The sequence below is a fragment of the Cetorhinus maximus genome, chromosome 17, assembly GCF_964194155.1.
Source record: "Cetorhinus maximus chromosome 17, sCetMax3.hap1.1, whole genome shotgun sequence".
Classification (NCBI taxonomy): domain Eukaryota; kingdom Metazoa; phylum Chordata; class Chondrichthyes; order Lamniformes; family Cetorhinidae; genus Cetorhinus; species Cetorhinus maximus.
This window is the reverse complement of record NC_135895.1, coordinates 44,595,037-44,615,085: the sequence shown is the minus strand read 5'-3', so window position 1 is coordinate 44,615,085 and position 20,049 is coordinate 44,595,037. Positions and strand designations below refer to the sequence as shown.

The following is a 20,049-nucleotide window of genomic DNA, read 5'->3' as shown; positions in this document are numbered from 1 at the left end:
TGTGCTGCTTTGTCCTGGGTGGTGTCGAGCTCCTTGAGTGTTGTTGTAGCTGCACCCATTCAGGCAAGTGGAGAGTTTTCCATCTCACTTCTGACTCGTGTCTTGTAGATGGTGGACAAGCTTCGGGGAGTCAGGAGGTGAGTTACTCACCACAGAATTCCCAGCTTCTAACTTGCTCTATTAGTCACAGTAGTTATTTGGTCCAGTTAAGTTCTGGCCAATGGTGACCCTAGGATGTTGATGGTGGGGATGCTTGATGATGGCGATGCGATTGAATGTTATGGGGAGGTGGTTAGACTCTCCTTTATTGGAGTTGGTCACTATGGATTGAGAGCCCAGTTTTCCTTTCCTGCTACCTGCACTGCTCCTTTTATTTATCACTATTAACATGACCAACAATGAAATTCTCATTGGGGTCCTTTACCTAATACCCAGAACGTCCAACTGTGAACATGGGGGAAAATATCGCAGTAGTTTCAAAGCTTAGTAGCCCAAACAGGGTACATAGCAAAATAAAAATGCATTAAAAGTTTGTAACTACCTTACATTTCTCTATATTGAACCACATCTGCCATTCATCTGCCTCAAAGAACCCTTTTTTTTAATTCTTTCACGGGATGTGGGTGCCCCTGGTTTGGCCAGCATTTATTGCCCATCCCTAATTGCCCTTGAGAAGGTGGTGGCGAGCCACCTTCTTGAACCTCGGCAGTCCTTGTGGTGTAGGTACACCCAAAGTGCTGTTAGGGAGGGAGCTCCAGGATTTTTAGCTAGCAACAGTGAAGGAACGATAATATGGTTCCAAGTCAGGATGGTATGTGGCTTGGAGGTGAATTTGCAATTGCCCTTGCATCTGCTGCCCTTGTCCTTCTAAGTGGTAGAGGTCGCGGGTTTGGAAGGTGCTGTCAAAGGAGCCTTGGTGAGTTGCGGCAGTGCATCTTGTCAATGGTACACACTGCTGCCGCTGTGCATTGGTAGTGGAGGGAGTGAATGTTGAATGTGGTGGATTGGGTGCCGATCAAGCGGACTGCTTTGTCCTGGATGGTGTCAAGCTTCTTGAGTGTTGTTGGAGCTGCACTCATCTAGACAAGTGGAGAGTATTCCATCACACTCCTAACTTGTGCCTTGTAGATGGTGGACAGGCTTTGGGGAGACAGGAAGTGAGTTACTCACTGCAGAATTCCCAGCCTCTGACCTGCTCTTGTAGTCACAGTATTTATATGGCTAGTCCAGTTTCTGGTCAATGGTAAACCTCAGGATGTTGATAATGAGGGATTCAGCGATGGTGATACCATTGAATGTCAAGGGGCAATGGTTAGATTCTCTCTTGTTGGAGATGGTCATTGCCTGGCACTTGTGTGGTGCAAATGTTACTTGCCACTTGTCAGCCCAAGCTTGGATATTGTCCAGGTGTTGCTGCATTTGGACATCGACTGCTTCAGTATCTGAGGAGTCATGAATGGTGCTGAACATTGTGCAATCATCAGCAAACATCCCCATTCTGACCTTATGATGGAAGGAAGGTCATTGATGAAGCAGCTGAAGATAGTTGGATCGATGACACTACCCTGAGGAACTCCTGCAGTGATATATTTGGATTGAGATCACTGATCTCCAACAACCACGGCCACCTCCCTTTGTGCTAGGTATGACTCCAACCAGTGGAGAGCTTCATAAGGAGTAGGGCTCCTTGATGCCACTTTCTGGTCAAATGCTGCCTTGATGGCAAGGGCAGTCACTCTCACCTCACCTCTTGAGTTCAGCTCTTTTGTCAATGTTTGGGCCAAGGCTGTAATGAGATCAGGATCTAAAGTGGCGCTGGTGGAACCCAAACTGAACGTCAGTGAGCTGGTTATTGCCGAGTAAGTTCTGCTCAACTTCCATCACTTTGCTGATGATTGAGAGTAGACTCTGGCTGGGTTGGATTTGTCCTGCTTTTTGTGGACTTAACATACCTGGGCAATTTGCCACATTGATGGGTTGATGTCAGTGTTGTAGCTGTACTGGGACAGCTTGGCTAGTGGCGTGGCAAGTTCTGGAGCACAAGTCTTCAATACTATTGTCGGAATGTTGTCAAGGCCCATAGTCTTCGCAGTGTCCTATATCTATATTAATCTATATCTCCCTATAATTTACTGCATTCTTCTTCACAGCTTGTCATGCACTCCAATGCAGTCTCATGAACAAATTTCAATATCCTTCCTCATACTTATGCCCAAATCTTTAACATAACTGGGAAAGAAAAGAGGTTCTGAACAAGTTTCTGGACACGCCACCAACTATGACCTGTCAATCTGAAATCACTCCTGTCTTTTTGCTCTTTGCCTTCTGCCCCTGAGCCATGCAGCTGTGTATTTCCTCAATTACCATGCACCTTAATTTTTGATGTCTCTTAGGCACTTTAACCTGTGCCTTCTGAAAATCGCATGTATATAAATCCCTCAGCTTCTTTTCATCTATGCTCCAATTTACTCAAAGAGTTCAATTATTCTAGCACTTTATTAAACATGATTAGTCCAGAAAGATCAAAAGGAATAACAAGCAAACTTTAGTGCTTGTATCACAACTGGAAACCATCCTGGATGAATTCTTGCAGTCTCTTTTCATTTTGCCTACAAACTATTGTTTTATCCCAGTTTAGTTTCCATTAAAGTTCCCTATACTTACAACACTGTTACTACTGCAAAGACCTTAAAAGTCTCATCTGTAACTTCTTCCATACTATTCAGTGATCTCTCAAATACCATATTCCCAATAACACAGAAGTTCTATTATGTCCTAGCACTATCCTGCCAGATTCCATCCGTACACCATCACTATTTTTTCCATGGTTAAAATGTTGCCTTTGCTTAATAAGGCCACCAATCCTATTTTTCTTTCCTTATCTCTCCTGAAAATTCTGTACAGTGATTGAAGCCAAGTTTTTGTGAAGGCTACAATAATGAGGGGCATAGATAGGGCAGACAGGAAGGAACTTTTCCCCTTGGTGGAGGGATCAATAACCAGGGGGCATAGATTTAAAGTAAGGGGCAGGAGAATTAGAGGGGATGTGAGGAAGAATTTTTTCCTGGTGGTGGGAATCTGGAACTTTCTGCCTGAAAGGGTGGTAGAGGCAGAAACCCTCATAACATTTAAGAAATATTTGGATGTGCACTTGCAATGCCATGGCCTAGTGCTGGAAAATGGGATTAGAATAGTTAGGTACTTGTTTGACCGGCGCAGACCCGATGGGCCGAAGAGCCTTTTTCTGTGCTGTAGACCTCTATGACTCTATGATTCTATAACATCATATCCCGCTATTCTAAACAAATGCTTCTGGCTACCAAAACTTTATTTTATATTTACATAGAAATATTGAAATTCTGACACATTCATACTCCCCAGTAGCCTTTTCCCATTTTTCTTCTTCTTTTGCTTCCTTCATTGTGTTTCACAGCAGCGTCACTTCTATCTACTTTCAGGCACATCACATCTGCTTGCTTCCTTTAACTTCCTATTTTGGACTACTTTTTTCAGTCATAATACTTATTGTTAACTACTATCCTATGTGGTCTAAAATCTGTCCCTTCCATATTTGATACATAGGGAATTTTAGCCCATGGGATAGTTAGGTTGTGGATAGGTCTGAAGGTAAAATTTTGAAATTCTCAACCCCAAACTCAACCCACCCACTTTTGGTTTTAAGAGAGGTGAGTGACCAACCTGCTCTCTGGAGGCAGATCAGTCACTAAAATTGTTTAAACAGGCTGCGTGCTTGCATTTCAATTCAATTTTTTATTTTTAATAGAAGGATTCCCAAACCATGTTAAAGGAAGTGAGAAGAGCCAGGTCTAGAAAGTAAGTTCCTTCATTACATTACCTGTAAGCCAAGAGGTGCAGGGGTGTTATCCCAGGCCCAACAACTTTACTGCCCCACAATCAGGCCCTAGGAATCAGATGAGCATCCTCAATCCACAACTATGTCAGATCTCCTGCCATCCCCACCCCCACCAGCGATATCGGATTCATTCCAACCCCCAGGTCCATGTCCCCGCCGAACAATGTCTGTATCCATGTGATGTCCGACCCATCCATGAAGTCAGATTCCTTCCATGCCCCACCAATGTCAAGCTTACCTGATACCTGTTACCTGGCTGCTTTCCAGCCTAACACAGTCTGTCAAGCTGGCTGGTTGACAGGCAGGAAACTGCTGAAAAAAATTTAAAAGACATCCTGCTGGTAAATCTTCCCATGTTACACATTTCTATTTCTCTGGGAGCTAGGCAAATATGCATAAAAATCTTCTCAAATACCAAGGATGTCTGACAAATGTGGAGGATGTATTGTAAAGTGCAACCTAAGGTATACATCACAAGGTTTCTTAAAAGGATGCAACCTTTTTTTCCCCTGTTAGAAATTATAATACATTCACTTTTTTCTTAATGCGTTCATGGATGGAAGTATCGCTGAGAAGGCCAGTGCTTGTTGCCCATCGCTAATCACGCTTGAGAAGTGAATTTTGCTTATTCACCCCCACTCTATTCCTGGCACTGAGTAAATATCAAGGCATGGTGCCATTCATGCTACAATATTAACTATGATATTTAATTTCATATTTTTTAAGAAAATGCTGAAGTTGACTCTCAACACCCATGATACTGAGAATTATAATGTAGCATGAAGTAATCTCATGGAGGGGCTCAGATGACAATTATAACTGCAATTCTCCACAGGAAATCAATGCCTTGTAATCATTCCGTTTATCTTATCTTTTAATATACATTCTCCACAGTTTGTGAATACAGTTACTTATCTTTTGCTGTTATTTCCGTAGTAATCAATTATATAACATAATAATACTAAACTAATTACTGTAAAGAAATATGTTAAAGACTGACCCTCATGCTGAAAGATTCAATGCATTTATCCCAATTCTAAATGATTGTTTTCGGAATAAACCCTGACATCACAGCTCAACCAAGTTTGCTTTGTCATGTCCCAAGAGCACCGCAACCAATTGTATGGAGTCATGCTACAGTTGTGGTGGTTACTTGAAGTATTAGCAGCCGTTTTATTGCTACTGACCAAAGGTGGTGAAAGATACAGTTTTGCTGTATAATTGAGTACACAATGAGAAACATTAATCATAGCTGTAGGCTAATAAGCTTGAGATTAATATTGATTGTCTCTCTTGCTCCTGTTCTTTTACATTCTCCTACCTTTAAGAAAAGGAACCTATTCTGGATCTCTCCATTCCTGAAACATTGCCCTCACTTACATTATAATGCTTTATATGGTAGCAAACTCTGTTAACATATGTAACAAAACAAGACAGATTTGCATCCTGACAAATATCCTGATTGTAAATTTATTCTCCAACAATCTCAATTAATCTTATTTATGCCTCAGTTAACTTCTCTGTGCACCACGCACTGTTTTGATATTTAAAGAAATAATAACAAAGAAGCTTTTTGATAGGTGAGGCTGACTGTTACTGGGCAGGTAACTCAGTAATTAAATTTATGAGAGGATACAGTTTAACAATGACACTGGTCCTTATTGTTTTGCTAACCAACTGATAGCAATGGAAGTGACTTTCTGTAATATGATACTTAGTTAATGTTACACTTTGTTCTCAAAGGCCTGCGTAGGTGGTTCAAGGTCTGAAGTGCAAGTTCCCAGAATATGCCAATTGAGTGGGAAGCTGGCACACCCTTCAATAAGACAAGTGTGCATGTAGCTATAGGAATTGACTACAAAGTCTTTCACAATTACACAGTTTTTCATTATTGTTATTTTCTTACATGCATCTTAATTTATTTTAATTTGTTTTACAATTTTTGCCCATATTTTCCTTTCCGCAGTTTGTTTCAGCTGAAATATATTGTTTTAGCTCATTTTAAATAAGGGGAATAAACTCAAAAAAGAATCAGAAAACAATTTCAAGCAGGTTGATGTAATTGTCATGAGTAAAAGCTGAAATGATACTTGATTCACACTGCAGTTAGGTTTTAAGTCACAGCAAATTCCACTACCCTGTATGCATTACAAATCTTTATTTTTTTTGGGAGCTAGACAAAATATGCATAAAAATCTTCTCAAATACCAAGGATGTTTAACAAATGGAAGAGAATGTATTGTAAAGTACAATCCAATGGTATACATCACAACATTTCTTTAAAGGATGCAGCTATTTTTTTCCTGTTGCAAATGACAATGCATTTGTTTTATGCGTTCATGTGATGTAAGTGTCACTGGCAAGCCTAGCATTTGTTGCCCATCACTAATCGTCCTTGAGAAGTGAACCTTACTTATTACAGGAAGTGTTTTGTTTCTTTAGCTAGATAAAATGATTTCATGAGACGGGAATTAAAATTCATAAATCATTCACTTGCCCGACCTAGTGGAAATTTCTTCATGGAAGAAAAAAGAAAGGAGCTCAACACAATGACTGATATCTCCACCCTTTAGTGAAGTACAGAAACACACAAAACAAATATTAAAAATTGCGTCACTGCATTCTTAACAACTGCTTTTATGTAACATGCATTCCTTTCTATTTTGTGCAAATAGTCGATTATAGATATATTGGTTTAGAGCCAAATTGCTGCAACTTAAACATGAAAGCACAGAAAACATGAAACATAAGATTTCTGGCACAGAAGGGGGTCATTCTGCCGATCATGTTTGTGCCAGCTGATAAATCCCACTTTCCAGCTCTTGGTTCATGGCCCTGTAAGTTACAGCATTTTAAGCCTATATTCAAGTTGTTTTTTAAATGCAGTGAGGGTTTCTGCCTCTATTACCTTTTCTGGCAGTGAGTTCCAGATCTCCTCAATGAAAAAAAAATTCTCTTCAGCCTGTCTCTAATCCTTATGACAATTAAAATTTATCCCCCCTGTTTATTGACCTCTCTGCCAAGGGAAATATGTTCTTCCTGTCTTCTCTCTCTAGGCCCCTCAGAATTTTGTACATTTCAATGAAATCTGACTTCAGCCTCCTGTGCTCAGAGGAAAATAGCCCCAGCCTACCCAATCTTTCCTGATAGCTAAAACTCTCCATTCCTGGCAACATTCTCATAAATCTTCTCTGTACCACAAGAACACAAGAAATGGGAGCAGGAGTAGATTGCTCCACCATTCAATATGATCATGGCTGATCTTGGGCTTCAACTCTATTTTCCTGCCCGCTCCCATATCCCTTAATTCCCTGAGAGATCAAACATCTGTCTATCCCAGCCTTAAATGTATTCAACAATGGAGCATACAACCCTCCGGGGCAGAGAAGATTCACAACCCTCTGAGTGAAGTAATTTTTCCTTATTTAAGTCCTAAATGATTGGTCTCTTATCCTAGGATGCGCCCCTATGTTTTAGTGTTCCTAACCAGCAGAAATGATCTCTCAGCATCTACCCTGTCAAACCCCTCAGAATTTTGTAGGGTTCAATGAGGTCTCCTCTCATGCTTATAAATTCCAGAGAATATAAACCCAATTTACTTGGCCTCTCATCATATGACAATCCCCTCGTCCCAGGAACCAATCTAATGAACCTTTGTTGTACTGCCCCCAATGCAAGTATATCTTTTCTTAAATGTGGAGATCAAAACTGCACATAGTACTCCAGATGCAATCCCACCAAAATCCTGTACAACTGTAGCAAGACTTCTTTAATCTTTATTTATACCCTCTGTAGAGCAATCACATTCTTCTATGTAATGCAGTGACTGCGACTGTACACAGTATTCCAGCTGTGGCTTAACCAGTGTTTGGTTTAATGAGCGTTTTCTACAATTTTAGCATTACCTCCCTGCTCTTATATTCTATGCTTTGGCTAGTGAAGGAAAATATCCTTCATGCCTTTTTAACTACCTTATTTACCGGTCCTGTTACTTTCAGGGATCTGTGGACATGAATTCCAAGGTTTCTCTGTTCCTCTAGACTTCTTAGTAACCTGCAATTTATTGTGTATTCCCTTGCTTTGTTTGCCTTCTCCAAATACATTACCTCACACTTATCTAGATTGAATTCCATTTACCACTTGCTGCCCACCTGACCAGTCCATTGATATCTTCCTGCTGCTTACAGTTTCTTCTCCGTGCCTTTCTCTTCTGTAACCATCTCCACCGCCTTCATTCCTATCTATGTTTATCTCCAAGCTAATTGAGGTGATATGGGGTACAATTACTCACTTTTGTTTAAGAGTGTCAGCCATGGCTTAGTTGGTAGCCTCCGTGCCTCTGAGTCATAGTTTCAAGTCCAATTCCAGGGCTTGTGCATAAAAATCGAGGCTGAACCTCCAGTACTGTACTGAGGGAGGGCTGCACTGTCGGAGATGCCATATTTCAGATGAGCTGTTGGCCAGCATCGGGCATGTTCGGTGGCATGAGCAGACAATATGGTGTGATTGGTTTCACGATGGTGTGAAACCAGTTTGCACTCGTCTGCTCAGCCCGCCGATGGCAGGCCACATTTCCCACCATCGGATGTCGGGAACCTTATTGTAATACATCAGCATATTATTATAAGGCCAGCCCGCTGGATTCATCCCTCCCTCCCTCTGGATCATCCGCCCACATCAGCAGGAAAACACGCCAATGCGTTTCACAACAGCACATAAGTGGCATGCATCTGGCAGGCTTCACTTCACTTGGGACTTCAAGGTTTGTTTGTCTACCTTGCTTCGGTCAGCACTCACAGTCATCAGTGCCAGGCTTCACAGACAGCCCGACATCACTTTTAGGGGGGCTCACGGGTAGGTCTCTACCTACCAGATCAGGCTTATGTGGGTGGCTTTTCAATGGCTGCAGGGCTAGGGCTTGCTTGGTGAAGGGGGAGAAGTGGCCTCAGGCAAAGGAAGAGGCTGCAGAGCAAGAGCTGTACTGGGGAAGGAGGGTATCCCAGGGTGTGTGTGGGGTCACATGTTGATCTGTGCAAGAGGCCTCAAGATGGTGAGGGCTGAGGAGGCAGTCTCCAGAGGTGGTGAGGCCAGATGGACATGTGAGGGTATGTGTGTGAGAATAGGTGGTGATGTCCCTTGAGCTGGTAGTGAGTGAGGCCAGTGAATGTGTGATAGGTTTGAGTGTGTGAGTTTAGAGTGATGAGGTGGTTGCCATATCCTGGCTGCATGGATGAGATCATTCATCCTCTTTCTGCATTGGATGGCCAACCTCTTCTGTGCAGCATTGGCACTGACCATCACTGCCATCGCCTACCATGCTGAATTGGCAATGCCGCTGCCCGTCCTGCAGCCGAAGCGGTAGTAGAGGACATCACGGCGGGCCTTCATGATGTCCAAATGGCATTCCAGTGATCGTCATTACACCTGAGGGCTGCAGTCATTTTGCCTTTCGTGGACATCTTCCCTGCAGTAGTTGTGGGCTGGAAGCGCTGAGATATGTGCGCATGGTTGGACTTTAAATATGGCGCCCGGCGTAATGAAGCAGCGAGGTGATGGTGGGCAGGTGAATGAGAGCCTCGCCGCCATGGAAATGGTGTATTTCCCAGGAATGCATAATTAATGTGGTGGGTTTGGGACGATACGGCATGAAAACCCGCCATCGCAGCTGGCAGGTAAAACATTGTATTACCCACTCGCTCCGGCACTTAGTGCAAATCTGGGACACTTCCGCCCCCTAAACTACGACACCATCTGCCTGCTTGGGTGGATGTACAAGATCCCACGGCACAATTTTGAAGAAGAGCAGGGGAGTAATCCCCAGTTTTCTGTCCAATATTTATCCCTCAGTCAACATCACGAAAACAGATTATCAGGTGATTATCACATTCCAGTTTGCGGAAGTTTGATGTGCTCATTTTGGCTGTCACTTTTCCTACATTAGCACAGTGACTACACTTCAAAAATACTTATTTGGCTATAAAGTGCTTTGAAATGTCCAGTGATTCTGAAAAATGCTACATAAATGCAAGTCTTTCTTCTTAAGAGGCAAAATCCCAACCAACATCTGGCTTAGAAGGAATTCTGAAATATCACTGCATACCGAATTACTGAGTGATAGGATACAGGGCAGTGCCTACAAACTCCCATACAGGGAGATTCTAAAGTTATTTTCACACCTTGGGCAATTATCCAGTGGAAACCAACAATTTGCCCAATGGAACTAAGAAAGAAAATGGAAGGACCAATAGCTCTCTTAATTTGTTTTAAAAGGATCCTTCCACTTGTAAGGAAACTGGGATAACACGGTCACATCAGAGGGGAGAGAACAGCCCCAAATCTCAAGTGGGTCCACTTCCCATGGCTGGATTAGGCTATAACATGAAACCCAAGAAACTCATGCTTAAAGCCACAAGTGAAGGTCATATAATGTTATATAATGAATTTTACGGAGCATGTACACCTCACAACCATCAACCATTACAAGAATTTTGACCAAGTCACCACACAATTACAGTGATACAATCCTACCATTGAGCCAAAATTAGTTCCCAAGGAGTTAAAATCACCATCAGTAGTGATGTGGGTTGGGATTCAAACTTTTTTTTTATTCATTTACGGGATGTGGCATTGGTGTCTAGGCCAGCATTATTACTCATCTCTAATTGCCCTTGAGAAGATGGTGGTGAACCGCCTTCTTGAACCGCTGCAGTCCACTTGTAGGTACACCCACAGTGATGTAAGGGAGGGAGTTCCAGGATTTTGACCCAGCAATAGTGGAGGAACAGAATATTTCCAAGTCAGGATGGCGAGTGTCTTGGAGGGGAGCTTCCAGGTGGTGATGTTCCCATGTATCTGCTGCCCTTGTCCTTCTAGATAGTAGCAGTCATTGGTTTGGAAGGTGCTGCCTAAGGAGCCTTGGTGAGTTTCCGCAGTGCATCTTGTAGATGGTACACACTGCTGCCACTGTTCGTCGGTGGTGGAAGGAGTGAATATTTGTGGAAGGGGTGCTAATCAAGTGGGCTGCTTTGTCCTGGATAGTGTCAAGCTTCTTGAGTGTTGTTGGAGCTGCACTCATCCAGGCAAGTGGAGAGTATTCGATCACATTCCTGACTTGTGCCTTGTAGATAGTGGGCAGGCTTTGGGGAGTCAGGAGGTTAGTTACTCGCCACAGGATTCCAAGCCTCTGACCTGCTTTTGTAGACACAGTATTTATATGGCTGGTCCAGTTCAGTTTCTGGTCAATGGTAACCCTCAGGATGTTGACAGTGGAGGATTCAATGATGGTAATGCTATTGAATTTGAACGATCGATGGTTTGAATCTCTCTTGTTGGAGATTGTTGTTGGTTATTGCCTGACACTTATGTGGCCTAAATGCTACTTGCCACTCGTCAGCCCAAGCCTGGATATTATCCAGGTCTTGCTGCACTTGGACACGGACTGCTTCAGTATCTGAGGAGTTATGAACGGTGTTGAATTTTGTGCAATCATCAGCGAACATCCCCACTTCTGACATTATGATGGAAGGAAGGTCATTGATGAAGCAGTTGAAGATAGTTGGGTGGAGGACACTACCCTGAGGAACTCCTGCAGTGATGTCCTGGAGCGGAGATGATTGACTGCCAACAACCACAAGGTATGACTCCAATCATCGGTGAGTTTTCTCCCTGATTCCCATTGACTCCAGTTTTGCTAGGGATCCTTGATGTCACACTCGGTCAAATGCTACCTTGATGTCAAGGGCAGTCACTCTCTCCGCACCTCGGGAGTTCAGCTCTTTTATTCATGTTTGAACCAAGGCTGTAATGAGGTCAAAAACTGAGCAACCCTGGCGGAACCTAAACTGGGTGTCAGTGAGCAGGTTATTGCTAAGCAAGGGCCATTTGATAGCACAGTTGGTGACCCATTCCATTACTTTACTGATGATCGAAAGTAGACAGATGGGGCGAGGGTAATTGGTTGAGTTGATTTTGTCCTGCTTTTTGTGTACAGGACATACCTGGGCAAATTTTCCACATAGCCAGGTAGATACCAGTGTTGTAGCTGTACTGGAACAGCTTGGCTAGGGGCGCGGCAAGTTCTGGAGCACAAGGCTTCAGTACTATTGCCAGAATGTCGTCAGGGCCCATAGCCTTTGCAGTATCCAGTGCCTCCAGCCGTTTCTTGATATCACGTGGAGTGAATCGAGTTGGCTGAAGACTGGCATCTGTGATGCTGGGAACCATGTAGGAGGCCGAGATGGATCATCCACTTGGCACTTCTGGCCAAAGATTGTAGCAAATGCTTCAGCCTTATCTTTTCACTGATGTGCTAGGCTGCTCCTTCATTAAGGATAGGGATATTTGTGAAGCCTCCTCCTCCAGTGAGTTGTTTAATTGTCCACCACCATTCACCACTGGATGTGGTAGGACTGCAGAGCTTAGATCTGATCCATTGGTTGTGGGATTGCTTAGCTCTGTCTATCACTTGCTGTTTATGTGATTTGGCATGCAAGTAGTCCTGTCTTATAGCTTTGCCAAGTTGACACCTCATTTTTCGGTTTGCCTGGTGCTGCTCCTGACATGCCCTCCTGCACTCTTCATTGAACCAGGGTTGATCCCCTGGCCTGGTGGTAATTGTAGAGTGGGGGATATGCCAGGCCATGAGATTACAAATTGCGTTTGAGTACAATTCTGCTGCTGCTGACCCACAGCGCTTCATGGATGCCCAGTCTTGAGTTGCTAGATCTGTTTAAAATCCGTCCCATTTAGCACAGTGGTAGTACCACACAACGCAATGGAGAGTGTCCGCAAAGTGAAGATGGAACTTCAGCTCCACAAGGACTGTGCAGTGGTCACTCCAACCGATACTGTCATGGATGGGTGCATCTGCAGCAGGCAGGCTGGTGGGGATGAGGTCAAGTATGTTTATCCTTCTTGTCGGTTCCCTCACCACCTGTCGCAGACTCAGTCTAGCAGCTATCTCCTTTAGGACTCGTCCAGCCCGGTCAATGGTAGCGCTACCGAGCCACTCTTGATGATGGATATTGAAGTCCCTGACCCAGGGTACATTCTGCAGCCTTTCCACCCTCAACACTTCCTCCAAGATGGAGGAGCACTGATTCATCAGCTGAAGGGGTGGGGGGCGGTGGTACGTGGTAATCAGCAGGAGGTTTACTTGCCCATGTTTGACCTGATGCCATGAGACTTCATGGGGGCTGGAATCAATGAGGGCTCCGAGGGCAACTCCCTCCCGTCTGTATACCACTGTGCCGCCACCTCTGCTGGGTCTATCTTGCCAGTTGGACAGGACATACCCACGGATAGTGATGGTGGTGTTTCCAATAACCATGTTACCAGCAGTCTCGTTCAGTAAAGTAATTCTTAAATTTTCACATAAAAATACAACTTTTATAAAAAGAAACAAAAGGAATATTGTATAGGGATTAATCAGCGAACAATTAAATTGCCACAGTATCACAACAGCTTAAACAACACTAGTAATTTAACAGTTGGTGGTTTAGCAACTGCAATTTTTCCTTCACACCTTTAAGAAAATTTATCTTCAGTGCTACTGAATGAAATGTCAAGTGCACAAATTTATTTTTAATTCTGCTAACTAACTATTTGCCGCAACGTTGATCCATTGGACCCCAAAATTACACTGGAATGTTTTTTTCTCATTAAAAGTTGTGGTCTGTTCATTAAACAGAGTAAAATTGGTGAATTTTAAATCTGAGTGCACAACAATGGTGGCATGAATATTCATACATCTATAAATATGCCTGATTTTTCATTCAATTAATAATGAGCTTCAATGTTGAATGTCAATTCAAGGTTTAAAAGATATTTACTATGAAACGAAGTAATTGTTGAACTGTGTATACACAGGTAGACCCCTTAAACTTTGATTTATCAAAAGCAAACCACACTAAAGTACACAAGACAATTAGTGGCACTATCATAAAATGGTAGTTTTTCACCTCTGAGCAGTAAATATCTGGTTTTTCAGATTTTTTTCTTTATTTTTCCCTGAGAACATAGACTCATGCTGAGGCCCAGCTCTAAGGGTGCCAATAACTCTTTGATACTTTAATAAAGTGGTTGTTCTTCAGATGAATTAAACAAGCTATTAAACCCTGAGGGGAAATCACAGCTAAAACTGGTCCTGCCCTCATCAAACATCTATATTTTTCAGTAGGAATCGCTGAGTAGCAAACAGAAGCAAAACAACTAGCTTTTTTTTCCCTCACTAGTCCAAACTGCAATGAGAACAAATGTAGATCTCTTAATGTAGACAGGTCAGGACAGCTAGCTTCACAAAACCAGGGATTGAACCTGCAGTTGCCATGGACTTCTTTGTTATTATGACACCATGTGTTCAGCTACTTACATTGCTTCTCTCCCCTATCCTAGCCCACCAAGCCAAACTTCTCCTCAGGCTCCACCTACCTTTCTGCCCTTTCAAATCTGCCATCATCACCACTCTCCTCAGAAAACTCATCCTTGACCCTGCCTCCTGGCAACTGCTGTCATCACTCCAACCTTCCTTTCATCTCCAAAGTTCTTGACTGGGTTTTTGCCTCCCGAATGCTTGCCCATCTTAACTGTTTGTACCCCTGCAATCAGGTTCCCACTCTTGCCACAGCATGAAATTTCCATTCCCAGCGTCACAAATGACATCCAATGTGACAATTACCAGAATAAGCAATCCCTCTTTATCCTTCTTGACCTGTCTGTAGCCAATGACACATTTCACCACACCCTTTTCTCCAATGCCTCTCTTTTGTTCAACTAGGTGGAACTGCATTCAACTGGTTTCATTCCTACCTATCCAGTCATAACCAGACAATCACCTATAATGGCTTCTCACCCAACTGCCGCACAGTTATCTCTCGAATTTCCCCTAGGATCTATCCTTGGCTCCCTTCTATTTCTCATCTACATGCTGCCCCTCCAACAAAAATGTAATGTCAGGTACCACATGTACACTGACGACACCCAACTCTACCTGGCCATCACCTCTCTTTACCCCTCCTCTGCCTATAATTATCTGACATCCAGTACTGAATGAGCAGAAATCCAACTAAATATAGGGAAGACAGAAGCCATTGTCATACAGTCATTCATGGCAGAGAAGGAGGCCATCTGGCCCATCAAGTCCATGCCAGCTCTCCTCAGAGAAATCCAGTTAGTCCCACTTCCCCACTCGATCTCCATATCCCTACTATCTTAGTTCCCTGCCACAAACTCCGTTATCTAGCCACCGACTTCATCCCTCTCCACTGCAACTGTCTGAGGCTGGACCATACATTTAACAATCTCAGCGTCCTAACTGACACTGAACTGAGCTTCCAACCACATATCAGCTCCACTGACAAGACTGCCTACCTCCATCACCGTAACATTGTCCATCTCCGCACTTGCCATGAGTCATTTGCTGCTGAAACTTTCATCCATGCCTTTATTACCTCTAGACTATCCTAATGTGCTCCTTGCCTGCCTCCCATCTTCACCCTCCATAAACCTGAGCTCATCCAAAACCTTTGCTGCCCATATCTTAACTCAATCAACTCCTAATTACTCACACCACCCCTGTGCTTATTGGCCTATCCTGGTTCCAGTAATACCTCGATTTTAAAATTCTCATCTTTGTTTTCAAATCCCTCCATGACCTCAGCCCTATTGCTGTAAACCTTGCCAGTCCTACAACCCTTCAAGCTTTGCCTTCACCTGTGTGGACCCTGAAATTTCCTTCTCAAGCCTCGTCACCTCTTTTTTCCTTTAAGACCTTTATTAAAAACTGCCGCTTTGTTGTATCCTGGCACTCCTATGAAGTGCCTTGGTACGTTTTACTATGCTATATAAATGTACGTTGTGTTGCTGTCTTGGTGTGTATGAGTCAGAAACTGGGCAATGCACTTCTCAACTGATGCATGAGACATCAGGGGAAACTTGAACTTGATTTCTCAACTTCTTTTATAAAACAATTCAGAAAAATAATTTGATCAAAGTTGTAAACGTTACTCACTTTGAGCGAAGTTTGGTCAGAGCTTCTTCAAATCTGTTGCTAAGAAACAGGTCTAGGGCTGCCACACATTCATCCAAAGACACCTTCAAGTCTGGCTTAGGTGACCTGCATAAAAGGAATTTTGAGAAATAAATGAAAACACAAACAATACAATCTATGTACACAATCATATCTATTTGAGAATCTCAGATATGAAAAAAATGCTGCCATGTTTGATATTTGAACACTAAAGCTTGCAATTAAATGACAACATAAAACATCCCTTGATATCTGCTGCTACTTTATTATGTGCTGAAATATTCAAAATTTGCTCAATCCATCGCATTGGAGTTATTCTGAAAAAGTGAGTCAGCTTTCCAATTTGCTCCTGAAAGTTTCCCTAAAAATGTCACTCAAGCACAGATTGAACATAATTGGAACTGTATATGTTAACTGACATTCAACCACTTTCACTGAAGGTGGGAATGTACTGGCTGTAAGAGAAGCCAACGTGGAAGGATCTCTCAAGGGCCTAAAGAGAGGGCACCCAGGTTCTCCCAACTGGCATTGGAGGTCTTGGTGGAGGAGGTACGGAGGAGGAAGGATGTCCTCTATTCACAGGGTGGAAAGAGGCCACGGAAGCAGCTAATGCGATGCACAATCAAGGAGATAGCACAGGAGGTGACAGCAGGAGCCTGGCAACAGGACATCGCTTAGTGTCACAAGAAATTTAGTGACTTGACATGAGTGTTCAAGGTAAGATCGCAAACACACTTCTCAATAACTGCACCATCACCACTCACACATCACATCCACCATCTAACAATAGACTGATATTCCCATACTTCACACTACACAGGCACTACTCACACCTCAGATGCATCTTACAGCTCTTCAACCATGTGAGGCATTACACACAAACACATCTGTCACCAATCTCTCTCTTTCAGGAAAAGATAGCACTAACAGGGCTAACACTAATGGGAAATGCTGTGTCTAAAGGCAGAGCAGGTGGTGTATCATCTACAGCTGGTCATGCCAACTAACTTACAGATACACAAGTAAGCTGATTCCAAACCTGCCCCCCAAAGCCAACCTCACTTCCAGGTGACAATTTGGTCTGTAGCTTGATGCTAAGTCTGAACCTATTCTCTCCAGCATGAAGAAGCTGGTCAATTCCAGCCTGTAAACTGTGGAACCCAACTTTATGCAGTATCTGATGACCGAGGTTGCAGCTTCCAATGTAATTACTAAAGCTTCCACTACACCACTTGTGTATTCCATGGAATATTAACCTGCTGTAATGGAAGCTCAGGGTGACTCTGAGCTCCTCTGTGTTATTGATGGCCAGAGGTCTGTTCCCCACCAGAATACTGGGCAGGCTGAGCACAGGCCCCGAGGTGGTGGGTGTGGGAATCATGGAACAGGAACTTATTGGACTATCTCTGGATGTTCGCATTGAGCATCCCCGCTACCTACCCTCCCCACCCCTGCCACCCCCTTCACCACTGCTCTTGTCGTTACCTGCCAGCCATGCATCCTAGAATGCCGAGATGGGCTATCTTGGCCCACAGCCTCTCAAAGGTGTCCAGAGGACATCTGAACTGAACAGATTCTCAGCAGCCATCCATCTCGCTAGCTGCTGTCAGTGGGGTTACATTTCATAGAAACACTAGATAATGCAATAGCATTTAATAAATACTAACAGTAAACACTGGGGTGAATAGTTTAATACTTGTATGTACTGTTTGTGTCATGTTTCCACTGCTTTTGATGCAGTGTGATGGTCATTGGGTAGTGAGGGAAACAATGGTCTTTTTTATTGTGATCTTCATGGGAAAAGGGTTGAAATCATTGACTGCAGATGCTGGGCTGCCTGGTGGATCTTTCCTCCTGGAAGGTATATCATGTAGCAAAGGTGATCCGGAGTCTGAGGGTGGAGCATGTGTCTCAAAAGTGCTCAATTAGATGGTGACGAGTGTCTCTCCACAGCGCATCCTGTCTAGCTGGAAGCCTCTGGTGCTCCCCTTGTACCCCTCCTCTTGTGGCTCCTGTGCTTGAACCTCTGACACAATTGCTGATGGGAACTGCTGGTCTCTCATGATCACCAGACTGTGGAACATGTAGCAAATCATCACGAATCTTGAGACCTTCTTGGCTGAGTACTGCAATTGTTGGAGTCATATGTTATGATCCCAGCTGATGTTACTACTGGACAAGCCTGATTCCAGGTTGGAGCCCAGCTTGATAGATCCTAACTTTTATTTTTGTTTGTTTCGACACATGGAGAGTAGCTACTGAATAGTCACAGGAGTCAGCTGATTAACTTAACATTTATTCAACAAAAAAAAGATGAGTTATATTACAATACTCCTTCACCCATAACTATACCTTTACAGATATATACAGATTTGTAAGGCTAACGCAAGTTACAAAAGCTCTTTTATACTCTAATGTCCTCAGTAAGTGCATAGTCTAAAACCAATAGGCGACCTGTGGTCAGACACACCGCACTCTGAAACCAAGTGACAGATGCCATCTCAACTAGATGCTTTGGATTTCTCATCAATTTCCCCCAGATGCTTGTCGCACCATGAGCGTGACTGCACTCCATCTTTCACACAAGGGTTTCCAATCTCCACTCTCCAAGAACTCACCTTGGAATTTTCTCCCAAATCAATGTTTTCTCTCAGACGCCTTCCGCAAAGATTCGCCTCCACGGTTTCAAACTCTCCTTCCAATGTTCCTCTCCCCTGGGTCACCACATGCATTGAAGCTTTTCTCCACGCACTCTCTCTCACTGACTTAGCTGTCAACAGTACACCACTGCTTCATATGCCCATAGCAAAGAGTTACAGACCTTCTGTTGTCTCTTTAACTTGAAGGTTGGAGCCTTCCCCTGCTCCTCACTATTAACTTCACTTAACAGGGCCTTTTCCAGGTTCCTGTCCTTCCTTTCACTGGATGGTCTTCTTGGAACTTTCTCCTATTTCTGTCTCACCCCTTTGGCCTTGGGACCTTTTGGTTCCTTCGGGAAATCTACTCTCTCTGTAGTTCCCCTCCCAACATCCAGACTCTCCTAGCAGCTGTCTTCAAAATAACTGAACTCAAAACTGCTGTTTCTTTAGTTTTTTCCTGTGTATGCATGTGTGTGGGGCCTGCCTCTCTGGACCCCTGTTGCCAGACAACAGCACAATTTTTTTCTACTCTTGTGTTTGCTTAACTTCTCTTGGAGTCATTAAACTCATTGGAAATGCAGGCACCTTTTAAAGTGAAACTAAAACTCAACTTGACCTTTTCTTAACACACATGTACAGAAATACAAATCAAACTTAAACTTTAACACTAAAACTCACTCCTAGCACCCACAAATACAAATATTACTTACTTAAATTGTCTCTATTTCCTAACACATACCTCTTTTTTTATTCTTTCACAGGGTGTGGGCGTCGCTGGCTATGCCAGCACTTATTGCCCATCTCTAATTGCCCTTGAGAAGGTGGTGGTGAGCCACCTTTTTGAACCGCTGCAGGCCATGTGGTGTAGGTACACCCACAGTGCTGTTAGGGAGGGAGCACAAAGGAAGGTGATCGTGGCTGATGAAGGACGATTCTCTCAGCCCCAGGACAATGCTGTAGGATAGTAAGCTAGGCTCAACCATTTTCAGCTGCTTCAGTGACATTACTTCCAATATAAGGGCAGAAGTCGGATGTTTGCTGATGATTGCACAGTGACATCATACTCGTGACATTGCAAAGACCACCTATTTCCACCCCCATAACATCGCCCGACTTGCTCCTGCCTCAGTCCATCTGCTGCTGAAACCCTTATTCTGCCTTCGTTACCTCTAGACTTGACTATGCACTCTTGGCTGGTCTCCCCAAATCTACCTTCTGCAGGTCATCTAAAACTTTTCAGCCTGTGACTTAACACACACTAAGTCAAATCCCTCCATAGCCTCGCCCTCCCCATCTCTGTAATCTCCTCCAGCCTTACAATCCTCTAAGATATCTGCACTCCTCTAATTCTAGCTTCTTCTGCATCCCCGATTTTAATCATGCCACCACTGGCAGCCATGCCTTCAACTGCCTAGGCCCCAAGCTCTGGAATACCCTCCCTACACCTTTCTGCATCTGTACCTCACTTTCGTCCTATGAGACACTTTTAAAACCTATCTCTTTGGCCAATC

General features: G+C 43.5%; 1 protein-coding gene across 6 annotated transcripts in view; it reads right to left on the bottom strand.

Moving 5' to 3' along the window:
- Nucleotides 1-20,049, bottom strand: part of ttc39a (tetratricopeptide repeat domain 39A) — a 97,795-nt gene that overhangs the window by 63,848 nt on the left and 13,898 nt on the right. For 4 of the 6 annotated variants that reach the window (XM_078561130.1, XM_078561135.1, XM_078561131.1 and 1 more), the window contains one exon: nt 15,882-15,986. In XM_078561130.1, the coding sequence (XP_078417256.1) occupies nt 15,882-15,986 (105 nt within the window). Of the gene's footprint in view, nt 1-8,025; nt 8,116-15,881; nt 15,987-18,517; nt 18,705-20,049 lie in introns of those variants that run through there. The other 2 variants (XM_078561134.1, XM_078561132.1) reach the window with 2 other exon arrangements.